Raw genomic sequence first — 22,414 nt, 5'->3', positions numbered from 1 at the left:
CACAGACACAGCTGTGCTTCAAATATTCCACCTGGAAGTTTGTGTGAGGAAGGATTCATGGACGGAAAGTTCTGAAATGAAGCTCTCAGATTCCAGCCGAACTTTTATCTTTCTTTGTCACTCGTCTCCGATGGCGCCGATAAAGTTGTTCTTAGCCAGAGTAAATAAAAGTCTGTGAAAAGAGTTCACGTTGTGTCCATAAAAATTTGATGCATATAATAGAAGCTGGAGAGAACCAGCCTGTCCGAGGTGTGCAGAGCGTTACAGTAAGGCTGTGGGTTTAAGGTTCGCCTTAATATGACCTCTGCTGCTCAGCACTTTAGCCCATCTCAATTAGTCACCCATATGTTTGATGAGCCAGGTCACCAGGCTGAGGAAGTCTTCACCTGTGGGACCCCACATGCCCCTGCTGCAGTGTGCTCCTGCTAATGAAGGCTTTGCAGTGATACTGCTCGGGGAGCAGGTACTCCATTCCAATTAAAAAGTGTAAATTAAACAAAGATAGCTGACTGTCGACTTCAGCGCTTATCCAGACTGTTGTTATGGAAGAGAAAGCATGAAGACAGCACACATGAAGCCGACGATTTTAAAGGAAAACAAAAGATAGATTTTTTTGCACCAGTGTTTAAATCAACAGCAGAACAAATCTGTGTGGATTCACAGAATTAAAACAGCACAGGTCCCAGAACTAGTGTGAAACACTCTGCAAAGCGCCAGTTTGATTGTGACTCACATGCATGCAAACTTTGATGGCAGCAGAGTATCCTTGAGGGTACGACTAGTTTTACGGCAGCAGTGCCATCACATGCTGGCAGAGCGGTTGGCGAGAACAAGATCAGTTGCAGAGCTTTGTGCTCTGTGCCATTTTGAGAGTGGGGACATTAACGGAGGCAATGCTTCACAAAGGGCAGCGGAGTACACGATGAGGGGGTATGTCAGCATGTTTAGCTGAAAAAGACAAAGATGCCCTTTTACCCCCGAGAGAGCGAACGTCCATGGAAGCAGTTTGTGTCGTTTTACTTCAGCAGCGTTCGTAAATCTGAGGCCTGTTAAAGTAATCAGCTGGGAGTTGGCTGACGTGACAATTAAAGCGTTATATTTGAATATTGTTGAATGAAGAGAATCTGATAAGAAGCTATGAAATATTCTCATTTTCGGCACAAAACGAATGCGTTTCTGGCCGTAAAGCGAACGACTCCCAAATCTAATTTCCTGTCAATATGTTCTACCCGCCCCATCTGGCGGTTCCCCCTCTTCTCTCTGTCTCTCACTTACCTGATGGCCAGTTGTTGCTTCCGCACGCTGCGCTGCTTTAATCAACACCTGTCCTGTTAATCCCACTATGGCAGAGGGCTAATGTGATGTCACTTACAAACCTGTCCTGCTAAGAGCTGAGACTACAGAGCTGCTTCCCCACCCCTCGGCCCTCCACGAGCCTGCAGAGTCCCCGAGGGTGTCGTCTGATGGATTCTTGCCTTTCTGCCAGTGGCGCTGTCATTTACTCCCCAACATCTGGGTTAAGCAGTCAAGTGGGCGGCAGGGGTGACGTCAAAGTGACGTCACCGATCTCCGATCTAACAGCCGTGTTTTCTTTACGTTTTTAGGTCATAATTAAATCAGGACCTGGAAACTTCTACGGGCTCGCCATCTATGCAGACTTCATCTACTGGTCAGACTGGGCCCGCAGGTCTGTGCTGCGATCAAACAAGTACACAGGCGGCGACACCAAAGTACTTAGAGCAGATATTCCCCACCAGCCAATGGGAATTATCACTGTGGCCAAGGATACCAACAACTGTGAGTGTTTGAACATCTGGGATACGGCGAATTTCATAGCCACTGTATGCAGAGTCGTTTCTGCAAATATTTGTGTGTTGTGTGTTTGCACGAGCCGTGGCGTGTTTTTGGCCGGATATTAGACACATTAATGTTGTTTTGGATCATTGACTGAAAGACGAGGCTGGTAAATGTAGTCAGAGCGCGTCTGTGTCTGTTCTCGATACAGTTTCTTCCCACACTGACGTTTGTTTCGCTTCAGTAACATTTAGACCAATCCTGATCAGTCTCAATGTTTGATCACATTACATCAATAATCAACAGGTACACATTTCACGTGTGTTCTACACAGATGTGTGTATATAGAAGATACCCAACAGAAAACATATATGTAAAAGTGAATCTTAATTTAATGCAGAAAACACCAGGGCTGATAAATGAAAGTGGTCTTATTTAGAGCAGCTAGAAACTTAAGCCTCAGAGGTAATTAATATAAAAAGTGACTTTTGTTATAAAGGGAGTCTCTTAAGTGTCATAAAAAGTTTAATTTCCAAGTAGGGCAGAGGGATGTGGGTGTGAGTGCGCCCCATTGGCTGGACTTGCAGATTTAGGTTGAAATTTAAGGAATTTAAAACTCACTTTATACTTTTTTGTCTTTACATTTATCATAACCATATATCCTCTTTATAAATAATTACATATTTAGCTAAGTTACACAACAGATGAGTGTTGTCAACTTTAAATATTGACGTACTCACAGCAGGATGATGTCCAGTCACGCACACACACTGTACTGACAGAAGTAACGGCTCGTCTGCCGTCACACGAGCTCGACACGCCATCCTTAATCCACACAGTTTAATATGATTTATTATGAACCTTTGCAGCTATAAGAGTTTTTCAGTTCTTCTGGGAAAGCTTTCCATAAGGTTTAGGAGTGTTTATGGGAATTCTTTAACAATTAAGAAGCACATTTGTGATCTCAGACCCTGATGTCGGACGAGAAGGCCACGTCTGACGTCCTGTCAGGTTGAGGTCAGGACTCTGTGCAGGCCAGTCTAAGCTGCTGTTGTTCCCAATCGCTTCCACTTAGTTATAATTACACTTAACTCTGGAATATTCAGTGCCAGGACCTCGGACTCACAAAGTAACATTTTCATTCTTGACTTATTTTGGACAAAATCCTGCGAACAACACGTTGTAATTCCTGCTGCATGCTACAGCATCAGGCAGGTTGTTCCTTTTTTAAGTATGTTTTAAGCTGTATGTGTATATATGCGAAAAAAATCTATAAATATTAGCAACCTAGCATCACTATGTGGTTGCTGCTCAACACAAGGATGTTATAATATGTCATGAATAATTAACTTTTTGTTTATATAAATTAGATACCAAATAATTGGCAAAAAGGTGCTTTCATCCCATTGCTAGGTAGTTGCCAAGCAACCAGATGATGTGTCATAATATGCAAAGTCATCCAAAGTTGAAGTTTTCTGATATAACATAGATGTTGTCATTAGATAAAACATGCATGCCTTTATAAGATGTTGTGGGTAATTCTGAAATGCTGCATAAATGCTGTCAGCCATATTGTTAGGCAGCTGCTAAGCAACATGATGATAACATCTGGTATAGATATTGATAGAGACCTTCAGACAGTACAGGGGAAAGAAGCTGCTCTGGAAGCCGTTTTGAAATAAGTCATGTTGTTGCTGATGTCAGTGCGAAGTCTGCTGAAGGTAAGCCACTCGACTTTAGGATTGTGTTTTAAAACAACATCACTGTGACTGCTTTAAAAGCCGGACTTGCTTCTGTTTGATTCTTATTGAAGGTCAGCTGTCCCCATGCAGACACATGAACGGAGGCTGCGGCGACCTTTGCCTGCTGACCCCGTACGGGAGGGTCAATTGCACTTGCCGTGGAGAGCGTGTGCTTTTAGACGACAACAGATGTGTGTGTAAGTCATCAGGATTACTTTGCCTACATTTACGAGCTCGGTGTAACCCGGCCTCTGCCCGTCTCTTTACATAAACTGACATTTTTGAACTCCGTCCTCGCTACATAACTACACACAATCAAACAGCTGTGCTTTTACAGCACGTGCTACTGCATGTTGCCGTGCACAATATTTGAGTATCAGAAAAGTCGAGAGGAGCAGGTTGTTTTCCACGTATAACGTCGAGTCACGAGGCAACATGGCAGCAGCGTTTGCGTCTAATGTGACATTGCTGCTTGAATATGAAATGCAGTGATGGTAGACCATATGGTGGGTGGAGCTGTTCAAACGAGGAAAGTTTGGCCAGCTTGAACGTGGCAAGTGACTCGGAGCTGGACGATCGCTTGGATGTCATGGCAGACGATGGCAGGCTTCTTACCCACACTCCAGTCTGACTCATTAGGAGGAAGTTTGGCATTTTTGACTTGCAAAGCTGCAAGTAGCAGTTCAGAGGACGGCTGATCAAAGTCTGTGAAAGTTGCTGGAATTTTAATTCATGCCTGGAGAAAATCACGACAAATGTTGGCATTTCATGTTATGGCGCTGTACACCAAATCGACCATCAGTGCAGCATCATGATATTCTCCACAATTCGCAGCCGGCCGACTGAAAGTGTGTTATTGAACGCAGCGTTTTCATACTGACCGAATGTAAATGTCGCTCCATGCTGGAACACAGTTGTGCAATAATATTTCCACACTCTTCCTTTGCAGCAGAGAATTCCTCCTGCAACATCTACACTGAGTATGAGTGTGGGAATGGAGAATGCATCGACTTCCAGCTGACCTGTGATGGAATTGCCCACTGCAAAGATAAATCAGATGAGAAGATGCAGTACTGTGGTAAGAGCCTCAAAAAGCACGTTAGCTTGGTCTGGAGTTCTTATAAGAGCTAAATGTCACCATACTGGAGTTTAACACATACATGCAATTCTATTTGTTTAGACAACCGGAGCTGCCGGAAGGGTTTTCGGCCCTGCTACAACCAGCGGTGCGTGGCCACCAACCGCTTCTGCGACGGGATCGATGACTGCGGGGATAACTCCGACGAAGCATTGTGTAGCAGTAAGTTACAGCCCTGTGATCTGCTGGGCCATCCATCCTCCTATCCATCCGTGAAGGCAGAACCCAGTTACACTACTGCTTCTGTCAGTGTTTCACGCTGGACCCCATGCTGTGCTGAGCCTTTGCTCTCCAATGAGCCACGAGATCATAGCGAGTGCAAAAATTCAAAGAATCTTACCCCAAAAGTTGATTCTGGGAGCCTGTACGGTGTTTTCTTTATTCCAACAGAGCGCAGTGATTTTATTTAATGTGAGTATTTAGTTTAAAGGCAGAAACATACTGAGGTGTTTATATCAAGCTGCCTGAGCAGACAGTAGCAGCTTTATAACAGAGCTGAGTTTACCTGACTACATGTTGTACCTTCATCAGCGTTTTCTTTTCATGGGACATGAAACAAAAACTTTTTTACATAATCAAAATAGCAGAAAATGGCAGATTGATGATGCAGAAAAATGAAATGGACATGGGAAGAAAACTGAAGCGCACACAAGGTCATGGCATTCAGGTAGCTGTTAGCACTCCACCTGCACAGATGAGTCCAAGTATTGCTCCGAGCTGCACGAGTGCTGCTTTTGTTCCCGTCTCTCTTTGAGACGGGAACAATATCAGTAGGATGTCATAGCAGATATAACACCGTCACCCTCCGTCATTGCTTTAATTGGAATGTTTCCGTTTCGTTTCCTTTTTTTTTTTTTTTGTTGTCGCTCACAGTTCATGTGGTTTCTTTCTTTCTCTTGTCTTTCACTGCTGTGGTCACCTACTTCCCCACTCACCTACAAACAACACCCTCTATTTCTACATATTTTCACAACACGATCACGCAAACACATCAGCTCAACGGCAGCACATTCACAACAGCCTCACAGCACGCACAGACTTGCAGGACACATAAGCAAGCCACGCTTGTTCATATTAGTGAATATTCACACACATAGTCAGACTTATGGAGTCTCTCACCACACTTCTTTTTCTCTTTCTATTTACAAACAAGGGATGTTTCCATATTCTCTCCACCTGTCTAAACGAAACACCCAGCATACATCATTAAACATACACGCACAATTAAGGGCATGCTGAGGTTTGTCACATGGAATGTAAATGGAGCTGGCACCAGAGGAAAGAGGTTAAAGATATTTAACCAGCTTAAAAAACTACAGGCAGATGTTGTTTTATTACAAGAAACTCACAAACCTGTCACAGGTTTAAATGAACTTAAAACACCTGAGTTTCCTAACGTGTTTGCAGCCGGTTATAATTCTAGACAACGGGGAGTAGCAATTTTAATACATAAAAATGTTAATTTTACAGTACTCGATACAGTTATAGATCCAGAGGGTAGATTTCTAATTATTAAACTATCAATATTGAACAAAAAACTATGTATTGTTAGTATATATGGTCCAAATGTTGACGAACCCTCATTCTTCCACGGTTTTTTTAGTGCACTCTCTGAACACCTTGATTGCACACTCATTCTTGGCGGTGACCTCAACCTTGGACTAAATGAAGAAATGGATAGGCTCAACACAACAGGAACTCAGCGTAATTGGCAGTCCACAAATATAATCAAACAGTATATGAACGACTTTGGTCTTTGCGATGCATGGCGCTCTCTTCACCCCACCAGTAAGGAATATACTTTTTTCTCGCATGTTCATCACTCTTACTCTCGTCTGGATTATTTTTTGGTCAGCAGCTCACTGCTGTGTGACATTTCAGACACTGAGATTCATCCTATAGCTGTCAGCGATCATGCTCCTGTATCTTTAACACTAATGCACAAGAATAATACTACGCCAAGTAAAAACTGGAGATTTAATATATCACTACTTAAAGATGAAGACTTTATTAAATACTTTAAAAAGGAATGGACTTCATATTTAGACTTTAATGACACTCCCGGAATATCTGCTTCTGTTCTATGGGAAGCAGGGAAAGCTGTGATGAGAGGTAAAATAATTTCTTTCTCATCACACAAAAAGAAAGAAGAAAACAAAAATATTCAGGAATTAGAAAAAAACATCAAATCACTAGAAGAAGCCTACGCGTCCCACCAAGATCAGGAAACATTGAACAAAATATGCAAAACAAAACTAGAATTAAATGAAACTATTAATAAAAAAACACAATTCCTTATACAAAGACTTCGCTTGCAGAATTTTGAACACAGTAACAAATCAGGTCGATTTCTAGCTAACCAGCTAAAAATAAATAAAGAAAAAACAACTATATGTGCTGCTAAAGATTTATCGGGGAACACAATATATGATCCTGGAAGAATAAACAACATTTTTAGGGATTTCTATGAAACTTTATACTCACCACAAATAAACCCATCTAAAAATGAAATTGATCTGTTTCTTGACAACGTAACTCTTCCAAAATTACTAGACAGTCAAGCAATGGAATTGGATTCGCCACTGACGCCAAGTGAACTCCAGGAAGCCCTGATAAGTATGCCCAATAATAAGGCTCCAGGTCCAGACGGCTTCCCTGCAGAATTCTACAAAGAATTCTGGACAATTTTGGCACCAGTATTCCACAGCATGTTGCAGGAAATCGAGGAAAAGGGCAGACTACCACCAAATATGAATTCTGCCAACATTAGTCTCCTGCTAAAACCAGGCAAAGACCCTTTATTTCCCTCAAGCTATCGTCCAATTTCTCTTTTAAATGTAGACCTTAAAATAATCTGCAAAGCTCTCTCAAAGAGATTAGAGAAAATGACCCCCCTCTTAATTCATCCTGACCAAACTGGTTTCATAAAAGGTCGGCACTCCTCAACAAACACTCGTAGATTACTTAATTTAATAGACTACTCATACGATAAAAACATCGAAGCCATAATATTATCTCTAGATGCAGAAAAAGCATTTGACAGAGTTAATTGGAAATTTTTATTCGCAACTTTACACAAATTTGGTTTTGGAAACTCTTTCATAAACTGGATAAGAATATTATACAATTCCCCAACGGCTCGTATCAGAACAAATGACCAGACATCCTCCAGCTTCTGTCTCCTGAGGGGCACCAGACAGGGATGCCCACTCTCCCCCTCACTTTTTGCAATTTTTATCGAACCTCTAGCAGCAGCATTTAGACAGGCTACAACAATTAAGGGCATAAAATGTAAGAACATAGAACATAAAATCAGTCTCTATGCGGATGATGTGTTGCTTTTTCTGCAAAACACACAAACCAACCTCTCTGAGGTAATTACTTTAATAAACTGGTTTTCAAGAGTTTCAGATTATTCAATTAACTGGCCAAAATCTACAGTTCTCCCCATTAACTGCTCCTTCCATAATTCTTCCTCTGCCCCACTGCAATCCGGAAATATTAAATATTTAGGTATTAATATCTCTCCTAAGCTTTCAGACTTAACTAAACTAAACCACATCCCACTTCTAAAGAAAGTAGAAGGCGATCTGACTAGATGGAAATCTTTACCCATATCACTCATGGGAAGGGTCGCCACTATAAAAATGATGATCTTGCCAAAAATAAATTACTTATTTTTGATGATCCCTAACAAACCATCACAAGATTGGTTCAGATCTCTGGATTCATATATTTCCAAATTCCTTTGGAAAGATAAACCCCCGCGTATTAGCTTAAAAACGCTACAAAGAACCAAGGATAGAGGAGGATTAGATCTGCCTAATTTTCACCAATACTTCTTAGCCAACAGGCTTCAGTTCATCTCAGAATGGTTAAAACATACCTTCTTAGTTGAGCCCTGGCTAGATGTTGAACAGGCACTATGCAAGGATCTAGAGATTTCAGACCTACCATTTATTAGCTCAAACATCAAAAGACATGAATGCTTTAAAAGTATCAACATCAGCTTTTCTCTAACAGCATGGTGGGAGTTTCTAAAAATAACGGAGTCTTCATTAATCCCATGCAAACGTACACCTATCTGGAATAACCCTGACATATTACAAAACAATAATATGATTAATTTCCCAGAATGGAGTTGCAAAGGAATTAAATACTTAGAACATATATTAGAGGGAACAGAATTTATTCCATTTGACAGACTAGTTAAACAATATGGGATCAACAAGACAAGGTTTTTAGAATATCAACAAATTAAATCCATAGTAAAAAAGAAATTTAACCTCAGTCAAGTTGAATTACAAACACCACTAAGTGCGGCACATTTTCTTACTCTTAAATCCCCCAAATTATTATCTAAAATATACAGAACACTTTCTAAATTAGATGAATCAATATCCCTTCCTACTGCAAAGTGGGAAGCAGATTTATCAGTCAACCTAGACCAAAACTTCTGGTCTCAGATTTGCTTAAAAACTTTTAAATTAATTAAAAATCCCAGTCTGCAATTAATACAATACAAAATACTTCATAGAGTGCACTATACAGGTCATCGGATGTTCAAGATGGGCTTTACATCTTCCAACAACTGCTCACACTGTCAAGGCAATACACCAGACAATTACATCCACGCTCTTTGGTTCTGTCCACCAGTGCAAAAGTTTTGGCGCGAGATATGTGAAGACTTATCAAAGTGTCTGAAATGTAACATTCCAACCTCCCCCTTAGTGTGTTTGTTGGGCAGCTTAGATAATGTCACTTCAGAAAAGAATATAGCCCATATGATCTTCACTGCCCTATGCATAGCCAAGAAAACAGTCCTCATGAACTGGAAAAATAAAAATAATCTTAATTCTAACCAATATAGAAATTATCTATTAGATTACATTAGTCTTGACACAGCCTCTGCCACCACATCAGATCAATTGCTCTGGGCCCCTTTTATCAGCTCCATCACCTAGTGGGGGTGGGGGGTCATAGTTTGGTCCCGCCTTCACTGTTGTGATTGGTGAGGGGGTAGGGACAGGCTTAGGGCGTCGGGGGGTTCCCCGGAGGCATCTTCCTTGGGGGGCTCAACCCGGGGTAGCGGTCACGTCCGGTTGAGGGCTCTGTTGGCTCTCAGGTGACTGTTTCCTCGCGGCTGCGTGCAGCGGGGCTAGGGGAGGGTCTGTGCTGACGGACGTGGGTTACTGACCTGGCAACCTGGCTGCCCCTGGGTGGGTCCGGGATGGGCGTGAGGTTCTGGGGGTGCTCCGTCTCTGGGCGGGGGCCCGGGCCGGGCCTCGGGGGCTCGGGTCCTGGTTGGTGTGTTGCCGGGGTTGTGGGCGGGTGGGTGCATGGGGGCCCGGCCCTGGAGCAGGGTGCCGCCGGTGCATCGAGCCGCCTGGGGGGCTCTTCAACTGGTGGGGGGGATGGTCACATCTGGCAGGAGCTTTCTTCTCTCAGGAACTCTCTGCAGGAGGGGGAGATACAGGAGAGGTGGAGGAAGATCTCAGCCTGGGCGTTTACTGTCTTATGTAGTCTGGAAGATGTGTGGTTGGTGGGGTGGGTGCAGTTTTCTCTGTGGTGGGGTTGGGTGGACTGTCCAGGGCTCTGTGGAGCCGGGGGGCGCTACTGCACTGGGCCCCGGTCTGATGGGCCTGGGCCCCCCTTCCCTGGCGGGTCGCGGAGGGTGGGAGTGCCTACTGGGGTCAGCGGGGGAGCTGGCCCCAGGGAGGGGTTACCTGCCCCTCCCTTCCTTCCCTCCCCATCTCCAGCTGCCTCCCTCTTCTCGCTCCTCCACAACCACCCACACATGCAGGGCCTTGGAGTGGGGGTATGTCACCAGGGTGCAGAGGAGGCTACCCCCCCCCCCCCCTGTCCCCTTCTGGCTGCCTCTGCCTCAATTTTATCCCACAACTTAGACATTCACATTATTCACACTCTCATTACACATACATATAGGATCTTGGGGGTGGGCACAATCACGGAGTCCAAATCACCATCAGGGTGTATACCTCACCCCTGACGTCGTTGCCCACCTCTCAATTTTAAATACACTTAGTCATTGAGGGTTAGCAGGAGGGACTATGCGCTTACCTGCTGCTCCTTGGCAGGTAGCTCCATGCCCTCCTGGGTTTTAATTGCACCTTAGAACACATATGCATCAACACTACAATGAGCGGGTGGAGGGAGGTTTGGAGTCTTCTCCCACCCCCATTCTCTGCGGCCTGCTGGAGCGGGAGGGCTAGTAGGAGGAGTTGGCCGTCCGACTGCGGTCTGGGGTGTGGGGCCTCCCTGCTGCTGCGGAGTCGGGGTGGTCTGCCTCTCCCCACCGCAGGGAAAAGGGTAACACCACCTGGGTCTGGGTGCAATTCCCCCCTCCAGGGGCAAGGGTACCTAGACCCGGTTTGTAGAGTACGCTTGGGGAGTGTGATTGTGTGTACAGCGTCTCTTTATGTCTGTCTCCACGTTGGTTGAGTGTAGAGTGAGTGCATATGAGAGCATGAGGGTGGGAATGGATGTTTGTGTCTGTGTGTGCCTGTATGTCTGTGTCTATATGTCAGGTTGGGTATCAGACGCCACCTCTCTGGGGACACCTCAGGCCCTCCAAGGTTTGGAGGCCTATCTCCACCCACCACCACTTCCCCTGCCGGTGGCGGACTCCCTCAGGTGTCGGTGTGTTGGTGGTTCTTTGTGTCTGGGGGTGGGCGTCCGGGTACACACCGGCTCACTCCTTGGCGGCCGCTTGTCGGGGCCTGGGGCCTGGGGCTCGCTCGGGCCCCTTTGGAGGTGGGGTGCCCCCGGCCTCTCGGCCTAGGGCTCGGTCACTCAGGCGCAGCTGGGGGCCGGCGGAGCTCACGGGCGCGTCACTGCAACCCCCCCTGGCTTCTGCTCCGCGGCTGCTGAGTGAGCCCTCATCTGGGACTCTCCTCAGCTCTTACTGGAACAGTGGCGCGGCTGCCCCTCTGTTGGTCTTCCATGGTCTCTTGTGTTCTGGGGGCCTCTGGATGTCTGGAGTTTTGATCTCCTCCATACCCGCTTCACACCCTGGAGGACGGGGCTGTGGCCCCCCCACACTCCCTAGCAGATCATTACATGGAGAAACCTTTGGAATGCAAGCATGCTGATCCACACAGGTATGCACACATGGGTATTCACAGACGCGGACTAAAGCTTTCTTGGCTGCTGCCTCAAAGCACACTGTGCGCTGTCTATCTTGCGTGCTGCACAATATCGTTTATTACTTAGTAAATACTGATATCTATGACTAGCTAGTTTATTGTGATGGTGCTTTGTTTTCTCTATTATTATGTTGCTCTTTGTTGTTTGCTGTCTCCTCTGTTTGTTTGTTTGTTTGTTTGTTTGTTTTTTCTCCATACAGGTGACCCAGGAGTTTTTTTTTTTTTTTTTTGTCTCTCTTCCCCCCCCTTCTCACCGTCTCTTCTCCCCTTGGGTTTTCTTTCTTTCTCTCCCCCTCTCTCTCTCATTCATTCCCCCTGTCCTATTTATTAAAAAAAAAAAAAAAAAAAAAAAAATGACAAAGGATGAACTGAAGCTCTGCCATCACGTAATGTCGCATACTGCTGTTTCTGATGTCATTTAAGAAAAAAAAAAAAAAAAAAAAAAAAAAAAAAAAAAAGCAGTAAGTTACAGCCCTGTGATCTGCTGGGCCATCCATCCTCCTATCCATCCGTGAAGGCAGAACCCAGTTACACTACTGCTTCTGTCAGTGTTTCACGCTGGACCCCATGCTGTGCTGAGCCTTTGCTCTCCAATGAGCCACGAGATCATAGCGAGTGCAAAAATTCAAAGAATCTTACCCCAAAAGTTGATTCTGGGAGCCTGTACGGTGTTTTCTTTATTCCAACAGAGCGCAGTGATTTTATTTAATGTGAGTATTTAGTTTAAAGGCAGAAACATACTGAGGTGTTTATATCAAGCTGCCTGAGCAGACAGTAGCAGCTTTATAACAGAGCTGAGTTTACCTGACTACATGTTGTACCTTCATCAGCGTTTTCTTTTCATGGGACATGAAACAAAAACTTTTTTACATAATCAAAATAGCAGAAAATGGCAGATTGATGATGCAGAAAAATGAAATGGACATGGGAAGAAAACTGAAGCGCACACAAGGTCATGGCATTCAGGTAGCTGTTAGCACTCCACCTGCACAGATGAGTCCAAGTATTGCTCCGAGCTGCACGAGTGCTGCTTTTGTTCCCGTCTCTCTTTGAAATGCTGATCTTCTACCGTAGATGTCACGTGCGGCTCATCAGAGTCGTCGTGTAAAGACGGGAGCTGTGTGCCCAGCTCAGCGTGGTGCAACCAGGTCATTGACTGCGCCGACGCCTCGGACGAGAAAAACTGCAGTAAGTCCTCCATCGCAGTTAAAGCACACACAGACACACACAGCAGTGGCATTGTGACGAGTTGTGCTTCTGTGTTTTGTATTCAGACCACACCGACTGCTCTCACTTTTACAAGCTGGGAGTGAAAGAAAAAGATTTCATCAGCTGCAACTCCACCTCGCTGTGCATCCACGCCTCGTGGATCTGCGATGGCGCCAATGATTGCGGCGACTACGCTGACGAGACCAACTGCCAGGGTGAGCGCAGGCACGCACAAAGACACACATTTTGCCTCTTCGTTCGCAGGCAGATCGAGGAAGCCGGCATCAATTAGAAAAGACTTAAGACAGATCTCGTTTTCAGAGACGATTATGACAGAGGAATGAGAGCTCCAGAGAGAGCTTAGGAAAGATAATGATCTCAATCGCTGCTAAAGCCCAGCGCACTGACTTGGTTTTGTTGCTTGTGCCAGTTTCCCATGGGCAGAAGTGTGAGGAGGGACACTTTGCGTGTCCAAGCGGGAACTGCATTTCCAGCGTGTGGCTGTGCGACGGCCAAAAGGACTGTGAAGACGGAGCAGATGAATTCCAATGCGGTAGGCCAACAAATCTTCGCCCTCTCAGAAGAGCTTCCCCAGAATAAACTGAAATAACAGATGAGGTATTTTATTCCCGCACACAACGCTGTCAGCGCTTGCAAGGATATTTATTTTCTATTAACTAGAAGCTGTTTGCTGTAATGTTTTTGTCATTTAAATAGATCCAGGCCTGCAACAAATATCACGTTAAATATATAAATAGGAGGCAGAAAGACGAGATGATTGTTTATCGCGCCATGAGGCACTTCCTTCTCACTTTGTTTTGCTTAGCCTGATTGTGCGTTTGAGATTTCTCAAGTGGGTGTTGCTGCTTGTTTGAAAGTCTAATTCTGACCCTGAATTCAGAGCGAGGCGGTGGTAGACGCACCATTTTCCCCTGCTCTCTTTGAATTATAATATACAGCCCCTCCAGTGTAACAATTAATTAATGAGCCATCACTCACTGAAGCGGTTACACTGAAGATGGAAATATGGGTTCACTGGAAAGCGGTGACATATGAAAGGATTACACAATACAATGCCACTCCTCTGCTTCCCTCACCAGAGGCTGCGAGAGCGTTTATTCTTCTGCTTTCGTGCATGCTAATGTGTTCAGAACTTAATGCAAACTCGAGATCTCTCCAATTAAACAGGAGGACCGTAGTTAAGTCGTGGTATGGATTAACGTAATTTGCCCACAAAATGAGAAGCTTGTACACACGTCCGTTCACATGTCAGTGCTTCTGGCGTCAGGGAAAAACGAGCCGGGTGCTTTAATGCGGGTGGTGGTTCGCGGCGTCGTAGGTAATTGGACCTGATGAAGTTATGCGCACACACACGCAGGGTGGAAACCGTTGCTGACTTGATTGGCGCTGTCAGTTCATTGCATTGTCTCAGGCTGCGTGGCCTGTGGGCGGAGTCGCTAAGCAGTCGGCTGTGCTCAGCTCTGCCTTCTCTGTGAGGTAAACGAGCACTTTCACACTCACAGGTCCGCGTCAGCTACTTCTCCTCCCAGCATCCTCCTCTGTCGCACCAACCATCTGCATCTCCACAAACCTCCTCGTTTCCTCTTGCTTGGCAGCTCCATCTTCATCCTCTCTCCCTCATCTCTGCTCGTGTCGCGCCTGATCCCCTCCAGTTGTGACGCCCACCTCCAGGCTCCTTACATGTTCTCCTCCCGTCTCCCCTCGTCCACACGAGTACTCTGTTTTGTTTCTACTGGCTTTCATTGCTACCCTCTGCAGGGATTCCTCCACCTGCTCTAAAAATCACAGTGTCACCTGTAAACACGAGAGACTCCGCTTCTCTGTCATCACTGCAAACAAGAAGGCAGTCATCCTGTATCCCACCCCCACCTTGTACCCACCTGTCGCGCCTACTCAAAGGTGGCAAAAGTACAGCCTGTCTGAAGTACAGATACTAGTGTTTAAAAATACTCCAGGAAAGTACAGAAAATTCTACTTTCTTATTCTACCCACCTCTGCTCCTACTGCACACCTCAGCCAATCATCTGCTTTCTCTGAGAGACAGAATGAAGCTCTGACCTCCTCTAAACGTCTCCATCAGCACGCTCAAATCAAACCTCACATCTGAGGAGCTCTTTCTCAGCATGAAGCCACCTCTGCTCATCGTCACCTCTCTTCCTGTCCTAGCTTCAGCAGCTGATCAGCTGCATCCTCTGCAGTTACTCCAGCTCTGCACATCAGAGCATCAGCATCACATCGTTGAACATTAGCATCTAATTCAGCTGTTTCTGCGACTGATGAAAGGCATCCTGTGACTTCTATGATTCCTTGATCTTTGTAATCACTCCACAAACAGGTCACTGATGAATATTTCAGGAACTGTCAAACTTCTACTTCCTGTGACACATGACCTTTGCAGAACCAAACAGCTTCATGTTAGCATGCTGACATGCTAAACTGAGATCATGATGCCAAAAGTAGCTACACAGTTAGCATTTAGCATCCACGTGTCATTCAGAGTACAGCCTCAGCGATTTATTTTTAAACGAGCAGCTCGGCAGCAGCTTACATAATTAAGACAAACACAAATAAAATGCGAGCAAAGGACTTAAGTGCATGTCTTTGAAAGCATTTCTCTGCGATAACACAAATGTGGCCTTTCTTCCTGTGTAATTACCGAGGACTTCAGCCACAAACAATAGAAGAGGGAGTTCAGTGCAATTTTCAAGTTTAATGCATTTCCGAGTTATCAGATTTATTTTGTAAATTGCCTGCGAACGTTGTAGCAGATGCATAACACACAACACCATTTCCATTCCTTTAACTGGAAATGTGGTTTTGTGTGAAACGATAACGTCCCCGTGCTTCGAATGTGCTTCTGTCAGAGCTGATATGAATTACGCCAGAATTCTTTGAGAAGTTCTGAATAGCTTTTCCCGGACAAATAGACAATATTCCCATCCCTCTGAGTTAATTATCATATAAAAAGCCCCATCCACTGATAATCTAACTGCACCGGGAATGTGCTTTGAGGAAAACGTTATTACGTTTCAGAAATGTGAAATTCCACGGCTGATTAGACCAAACACTCGTTTGTCTCGTCACGATTCACAGTGCACTTTTCCACTGTGCAAAACACTATTGAGAATGAGACATGAAAGACTTTCTTTGATACGATTATCGTGCTGTAGACCTGCTGTTCTGTCATACACAGGAAGCAGCTGTTTGCATTTGAAGTGCAAATTTGGTATCGCACACGGAAAGTCTGGATAATCGTGGTTTCCAGATTTAGCTGTTTAATGTTTATCTCGTCCTTATCTTCCATCGTGGTATCAGAACACATAAAGTTAGTGCAAAGTCTGACAGAAAGGAAGAGACACCCCCCACCCTCAGTCGTATCCATATTTGCTCGTGCTGCGGTCTGACCTGGTGTGCGCATCCCGTATCCTCCTCCCAGTATCTTATCAAAGCTCTGGCAGACTTTGCTGGGCCTGACATCAGAGAGAATGAGACCACAGAACATCTCGCCGGGGAAACGAGGTGCCTCAGTGACACAAATTCTTCCTTCTGCACACGGTAATCAGCAGAATGCATCCTTGGTTTCCGGTCCCACTCCAGTATCGTTTCACGAAGAGCAAAAATGATTTGAATTAATATTCAAGTGATTTTATTGCCTTGTAACTACAATCCATCATTCCTTTGGGAAAAGTGCTGTTTGCAAAGGGCGGTGTGGCAGCTATGTGCACGTATGTGTGCTGCTGAGCTGAAAAGCTAAAGAGAAAAACAAGCAAGCCAAGGGGCAAGTAGGAGTCAGCCCACTTTCTGAGTTTTGATTAAAAATGCTCTGCTCCCTCTGTAGGCTATGGCACATTTGTTGTTGTTTCCTCCTCACTTTGTGTGATTTATGGCACTGAAATTCCTCGTCCACTGCCCTCTGCAGACTCATCCTGCTTGTGGAACCAGTTCGCCTGCTCCAAGAACAAGTGCATTGCCAAGCAGTGGCTGTGCGACGGCGAGAACGACTGTGAGGACGGCCTGGATGAGAGCGTGCAGATCTGTGGTTAGTGCCCTTTCAGCTGTCGTGCAAAGTCTGATGTTGCTATAAAAGGTCACATTCGCCGGATCGCATTACAGCGCCGTGGCTTCACGTGGTCCTGTAGCCGAGCTGGAAATGAATGTAGAGAATGAAACTATCTTAATGAGGCAACAAATGAGACTGCGGGCGTTTCTGATAATTCGAGCGAGCACTGAGGCAAATAGATTTTTCATCACTGAGGCCCCGGAGAGATAACTATTTCAATGGGCAAATGAGATGTGTATGTAATGAATTTTACAATAAAATGAAACGAATACTACCGCAATAAAGAGACAGGAATTGCTGTGAGCACCGGTTGTATAATTTGGTTGTAATGGAGTGTCAAGGAAGAAACGGTCCACAGGCTCCTCACTTACAATTACTGTCCAAAGCAAGATCTGCATTCAGCTGTACGCGGCTAATTGAACGACTGTATTTACCTTTGTCTCATTGCTGACGTGCATCATTTATGCACCAAAGCACAGTCAGGATGTTGTTTCTGCACAGCGATGGGTCGAGTTTACTGGGGTCAGAACTGAGTATCAGTTGAAAGCGTTTCCAAGGTAACATCCAAACTAAACCTAAGACGTCCGCTTCTGATTGGATGCACTCTTTTGAAAGTGCGTCTGTGTTTTGCTCTCAGGCACGGTGACGTGTGCTCCGGGGCTGTTCAGCTGCCCCGGGTCTTATGCCTGTGTTCCAAAACGCTGGCTGTGTGACGGGGAGAGAGACTGTCCTGATGGGAGTGACGAACTTTCCGCTGCTGGCTGTGGTAAATTCTTCAGAACTAATTCTTTCAAAGAACGAAGCTTCAAGTCGACGCGTGTTTGCACGCTGTCATTTTGTTGCAACTTATTTTGTCCCACAGCAAATTAAAGAACCCACCAACCAAACGCCCACTGCTAATCTCTGCGTAACATTTATGTTCAGAGCAAACATGTGAAGCAGTGGTTAATAGATTAGGATTGTTCAGTTTCAGCCTGTTTTATCTGCATTCAGACGTTTGATTAGCCCCAGACGTGATGTCATCTGCTCAGAGTGCTGCATGTTTGGTTTTACAGTGTTTATCCACAGATTTGCAATTTAACTAATTTCTTTTAATGCATCAGCACCCAACAACACATGCGATGACAGCTCGTTTCGCTGCCGCAACAAAGCGTGCATCCCCCAGCGATTCGTCTGTGACCACGATAACGACTGTGGAGACGGATCTGATGAGTCGGTGGAATGTGGCAAGTAGATTTATCTTGTTTTTCATTTTTCTTATATTCACTATCACGGTGCTCGTGCTGAAAGCTGCACCAGGCAAGTTCCATAACAGTATTTTATACATTAAATGTGTTATATGAATAATGTAAAAGAATAAATATTAATAGTTTCATTTATACAGCATCAAATCACAACAACAGTCGCCTCAAGGTGCTTTATATTCTAAGGTCGACCCTACAATAACACATACAGAGAAAAACCCAACAATCAAATGACCCCCTATGAGCAGCACTTTGGCGACAGTGGGAAGGAAAAACTCCTCAGGCTCAGGAAGGGGCGGGGCCAGCTCAGACTCTGTAAGATTACAGCAGGGTCTTTCCAGGATGAAGCAACTTGAGGCGACTCTTGGTGTAGGAGCCTACATGCAGTTTAATTTGAAATGCATGCTTTTATTTTGATAGTGCGGCAGAAACAGGAAGTTGGGGGACAGTGGAGCCACGTAGTTTTTTGACCTCGAAATCTCTCTTCATCCATTTTGAATTGAGCTTTACGTTTGCATAATTTGGAGTTCTGTTGCTGTGGACCTGTTTGGACTTTAAAGAAACTACATCGAGGACTGTTGTCTATTTAAGCTACGGCTCCATTCGCAGGAAACCTACACTTGGTGTCGTTTGGTGCTACGTAAATAAAACTGAATTGATTCTTTTGTAATGCAGCAGTTGTGTTGATGTGATACTTGTAACTACACTGCACTGTTTATCATCACCAAACCACTTACTGTATTTCAGCAAGGCGTCTGAGTGACCGTCTTATTAATGTAAAGTAGCAGGAAGTTTAAAAAAGGCCCAAAGGCAGCGAGCAGAAAGTCAGCGTCGGCCTGTGAATCACATCCTGTCCTTGTATGTTGGGCTGCTTTCAAACACGTGCACGACGTTCTGTGTTTATTAGCTTCGCTGCAGCTTTGACTGTTTGTCTCGCAGAGGGGGGGTTCTCTGTGGCAGCCGTGGTTTATGATTACCGGCTGATGAAACGTGTGCATTTAGTGTAGAGATGTTGGCCAACGCAGCTGAATGCCATTACGCCTCCAGATCACCATGCTAATGACATTATGAACCATAGTCGTGGAAATCTCGCTTTTGCAGCTTGATTTGACAGAACTGATTTGGATTCAGCTAAAGATGCGCCCTAATCTGAAACGATGTCGCTGCCACCTGCAGTAAGAGAGCGGCTGTCTTTCTCTTTCTTCAGTCTATCGTTCCTGTGGGTCAGAGGAATTTCGCTGTGGGGACGGGCGCTGTCTTCTCAGCTCTCAGTGGGAGTGCGATGGCTACGCGGACTGTCCCGACCACTCTGACGAACTGCCTCTGAACCTTAAATGTCTGGCTGCAGGTAAGACTGCTGTTTGGCTCTCAGCTGGACTCTCGTCAGTGCCATCAGCAGCACCAATCACCCAGGAAGCTGGTGCGTATATATGCTGCAAACAAAAACGGCGCTGCATCCCGGAGAGATTTACTTAAAGGGATTAATCTCCCAGGATCCCAGGTTCAAGTCATTCCTCGCCTTCACGGAGGAATTGCAGGGCGCTCTGCCTTCACACCCATGTCTTGCTCTTTTCAGGAAGCTTGTGCAATGGCTCCTTCTTCATGTGTTCCAACGGACGCTGCATTTCTCAGGGGAACCTTTGCGATGGCAAAGACGACTGCGGGGACCGATCGGACGAGAGGAACTGCAATGTGAACGAATGCTTGAACCGCAGAGTCAGCGGGTGTACGCAGGACTGCCAGGACCTTCCTGTAGGCTATAAGGTAAGTGTCCAGTGGGCATCACCGATGATAAAGACCAGCAAACCAAAATCAGTTTGCAATTCATGCAAAGCAGCCTAAAAATGAGTCTCAGGGTTTCATCTGCATCTGGAACCATGAGTCACGCTATAAGGTGCCAAACACTGTGACCTACATTTTAAGCACTTGCATAAATTCCAATTCAGCAGCAGGTGAAATATGGAGCTGATATTAGCAGTGGTGGACCTGAATGATTAATGGCCGATAATAAATCAAGGCTAACTTTGCACTTCATTACACAGATAAAGATGGGTGGGAGTATATACAGCACACGCTGCCTCTCACTTTTTGAATAACCTTGAAAACTGTAAGGTGAGCTTAATGATTTGCCAACACCTGCTCCCTCACTGCACTCTGCGGTTCTACGGTACCTGGCAATGGTGCGGGGGTCAAAGTTCAAGGCCACACCCCCGGAGTGTTTTGGTGCCTTTGCCCGTTGTCGTTCTGCGGCGGTTTTATCGCTTCCTCTCTGAATTTTCTTCTCCTGCTCTTCCTCGTGATGGTGGTTTACAAAGAGGCTGGAAGCACAGGAAGCATCTCCTGATCGCAGCAGGGGCAGAGCTGCACGTCGATGCGGACCCTTAGCTCATCCATTTGTGGCCTGAACAGGAAGATCAGCAGAAAGGCCCTCAAGGTTATAACTTTGGATAAGAAAGGGATTTGCAGCGGCTCCAGAGCAGCTGATTCAAGCACTTTCAGTTATTTTGTGGGGTCCTCGGTCACTGGAGTGCAGTTTTTAAGCTGAGGAACAGTACGTCTAAATCATGGCTTAGATGCCAACTTCTGTTTGGTGCTTGGTTTGGGTGCTTTTTGCTGACCTGCATTACACTGAGGCCCAGAGATACATGGTTTGTTACTGCCAGCTGCTCTAAAATTGCTTTGATGTTGCTTTAATAACAAAGCTGTCTCTCTGACACAAGTTAACATGTTAATAATTTGTCTGACTGCAGCAGAGGAAGCGTCGCGACAGCTCGACTGAGGCTTTTTGTTTCCTGCGCTCATGATCAAAACTCTTTGTTTCTGCTTTTGTGATCAGTGTAAATGCTGGCCTGGTTTCTATCTGAAGGACGATGGCAGGACTTGTGTGGATGTTGACGAGTGCTCCACGACGCTTCCTTGCAGCCAGCGCTGCATAAACACGTACGGCTCCTACAAATGCCTGTGTGTGGATGGCTACGAAGCCTTGGAGCGTAATCCTAACACGTGCAAGGCTCTGTCAGGTAAGTCAGATTTTTTTAAGTTTCTCAGGTTTGCTCAGCGTGCAGAAGCCCTCTAATGATGCATGTTCCTCATTTTAGCTGAAGAGCCCTTTCTCATTATGGCAGACCACCACGAGATCCGCAAATTGAGTGTGGATGGCTCAAATTACACCATCCTGAAACAGGTAAGTGATACGTGCATGTTACTCTTGGATAGAGGATCATTAGATATTAGAGGCAGGCTACAGATAATCATCCTGTTCTTTTTTGTGCTTGAATGTCCGCTAACCCTGTTGGACTGATACCTTTACAGAGAGAAGTCCATAGTAACACAATAGAAATAATTTTTGGTGCTTTGTTTGCCTTTAATCAGTCTGTGCTGTCCAGGGGTTGCACCCTAATGACCCTGTAACGCTGTTGCCCCATCGTGCATTATTTTACATAATAAGATTGAAACTGTCTGCTGCTGTGTAATGTTCTACAGCTGCAATGACACTAAGATGGTAACGTTTAATGATCTAATATGTGCGTTAACACAGTTTGATGATTTATTCTGAACACTTTTGTGTCACCTGGTTGAACCAGATTGAGTTTGTGCACAGGTGAAACTTTATTCTCTGACCTTTAGCATCAAACCTACACATGATGCACAAACCTCTCTAACTTATTTTCTCGGTATTTGGTGTCCACCTTGACCTTCCAACCTCCCATAAAGGCAGAGGACAGTTGGTAGTTCTGATTGGCGATGAGAGAAATCGCCCAGGGGACCGGAGGAAACACTATTTCAGTCATGCTGAGGTCTCATCTCTGCTGCTTCGGGCGAAGCTTAAATCTGACTGTTGAGCATCACAAATGTTTAACTGTGATTCACTGTAAATCACCTGACAGCCGTCCGAGGGTCTGCTGTCACGCTCATATTAACCTCTTGACTCGCTGTATTCTGCTGATTGCACTGCTGTTCTCATTAGCCACGGCTCGCTTTAATCACAGCCTGTTATCGGCAGCTGACCTGATTTCACTTCACCACACCCTCACGTACCC

The 22,414-nt window shown here is 45.3% G+C and overlaps 1 protein-coding gene across 4 annotated transcripts in view; it reads left to right on the top strand.

Annotated features, from left to right (window-relative positions):
• Positions 1-22,414, top strand: part of lrp1bb (low density lipoprotein receptor-related protein 1Bb) — a 276,774-nt gene that overhangs the window by 201,952 nt on the left and 52,408 nt on the right. For all 4 annotated transcript variants that reach the window (XM_080902756.1, XM_080902757.1, XM_080902755.1 and 1 more), the window contains 14 exons: positions 1,605-1,797; positions 3,608-3,733; positions 4,486-4,614; positions 4,717-4,836; positions 12,915-13,028; positions 13,115-13,264; positions 13,480-13,602; positions 16,990-17,109; positions 17,768-17,896; positions 18,234-18,356; positions 19,582-19,722; positions 19,951-20,138; positions 21,211-21,394; positions 21,473-21,558. In XM_080902756.1, coding sequence (XP_080758882.1) covers positions 1,605-1,797; positions 3,608-3,733; positions 4,486-4,614; positions 4,717-4,836; positions 12,915-13,028; positions 13,115-13,264; positions 13,480-13,602; positions 16,990-17,109; positions 17,768-17,896; positions 18,234-18,356; positions 19,582-19,722; positions 19,951-20,138; positions 21,211-21,394; positions 21,473-21,558 — 1,926 coding nt within the window. The remainder of the gene's footprint in view (positions 1-1,604; positions 1,798-3,607; positions 3,734-4,485; positions 4,615-4,716; positions 4,837-12,914; positions 13,029-13,114; positions 13,265-13,479; positions 13,603-16,989; positions 17,110-17,767; positions 17,897-18,233; positions 18,357-19,581; positions 19,723-19,950; positions 20,139-21,210; positions 21,395-21,472; positions 21,559-22,414) is intronic.

The sequence above is a fragment of the Rhamphochromis sp. 'chilingali' genome (assembly GCF_963969265.1).
Source record: "Rhamphochromis sp. 'chilingali' genome assembly, chromosome: 14".
Lineage (NCBI taxonomy): Eukaryota > Metazoa > Chordata > Actinopteri > Cichliformes > Cichlidae > Rhamphochromis > Rhamphochromis sp. 'chilingali'.
The sequence above is the reverse complement of the archived record's forward strand: the minus strand, read 5'-3'. Positions and strand labels throughout refer to the sequence as shown.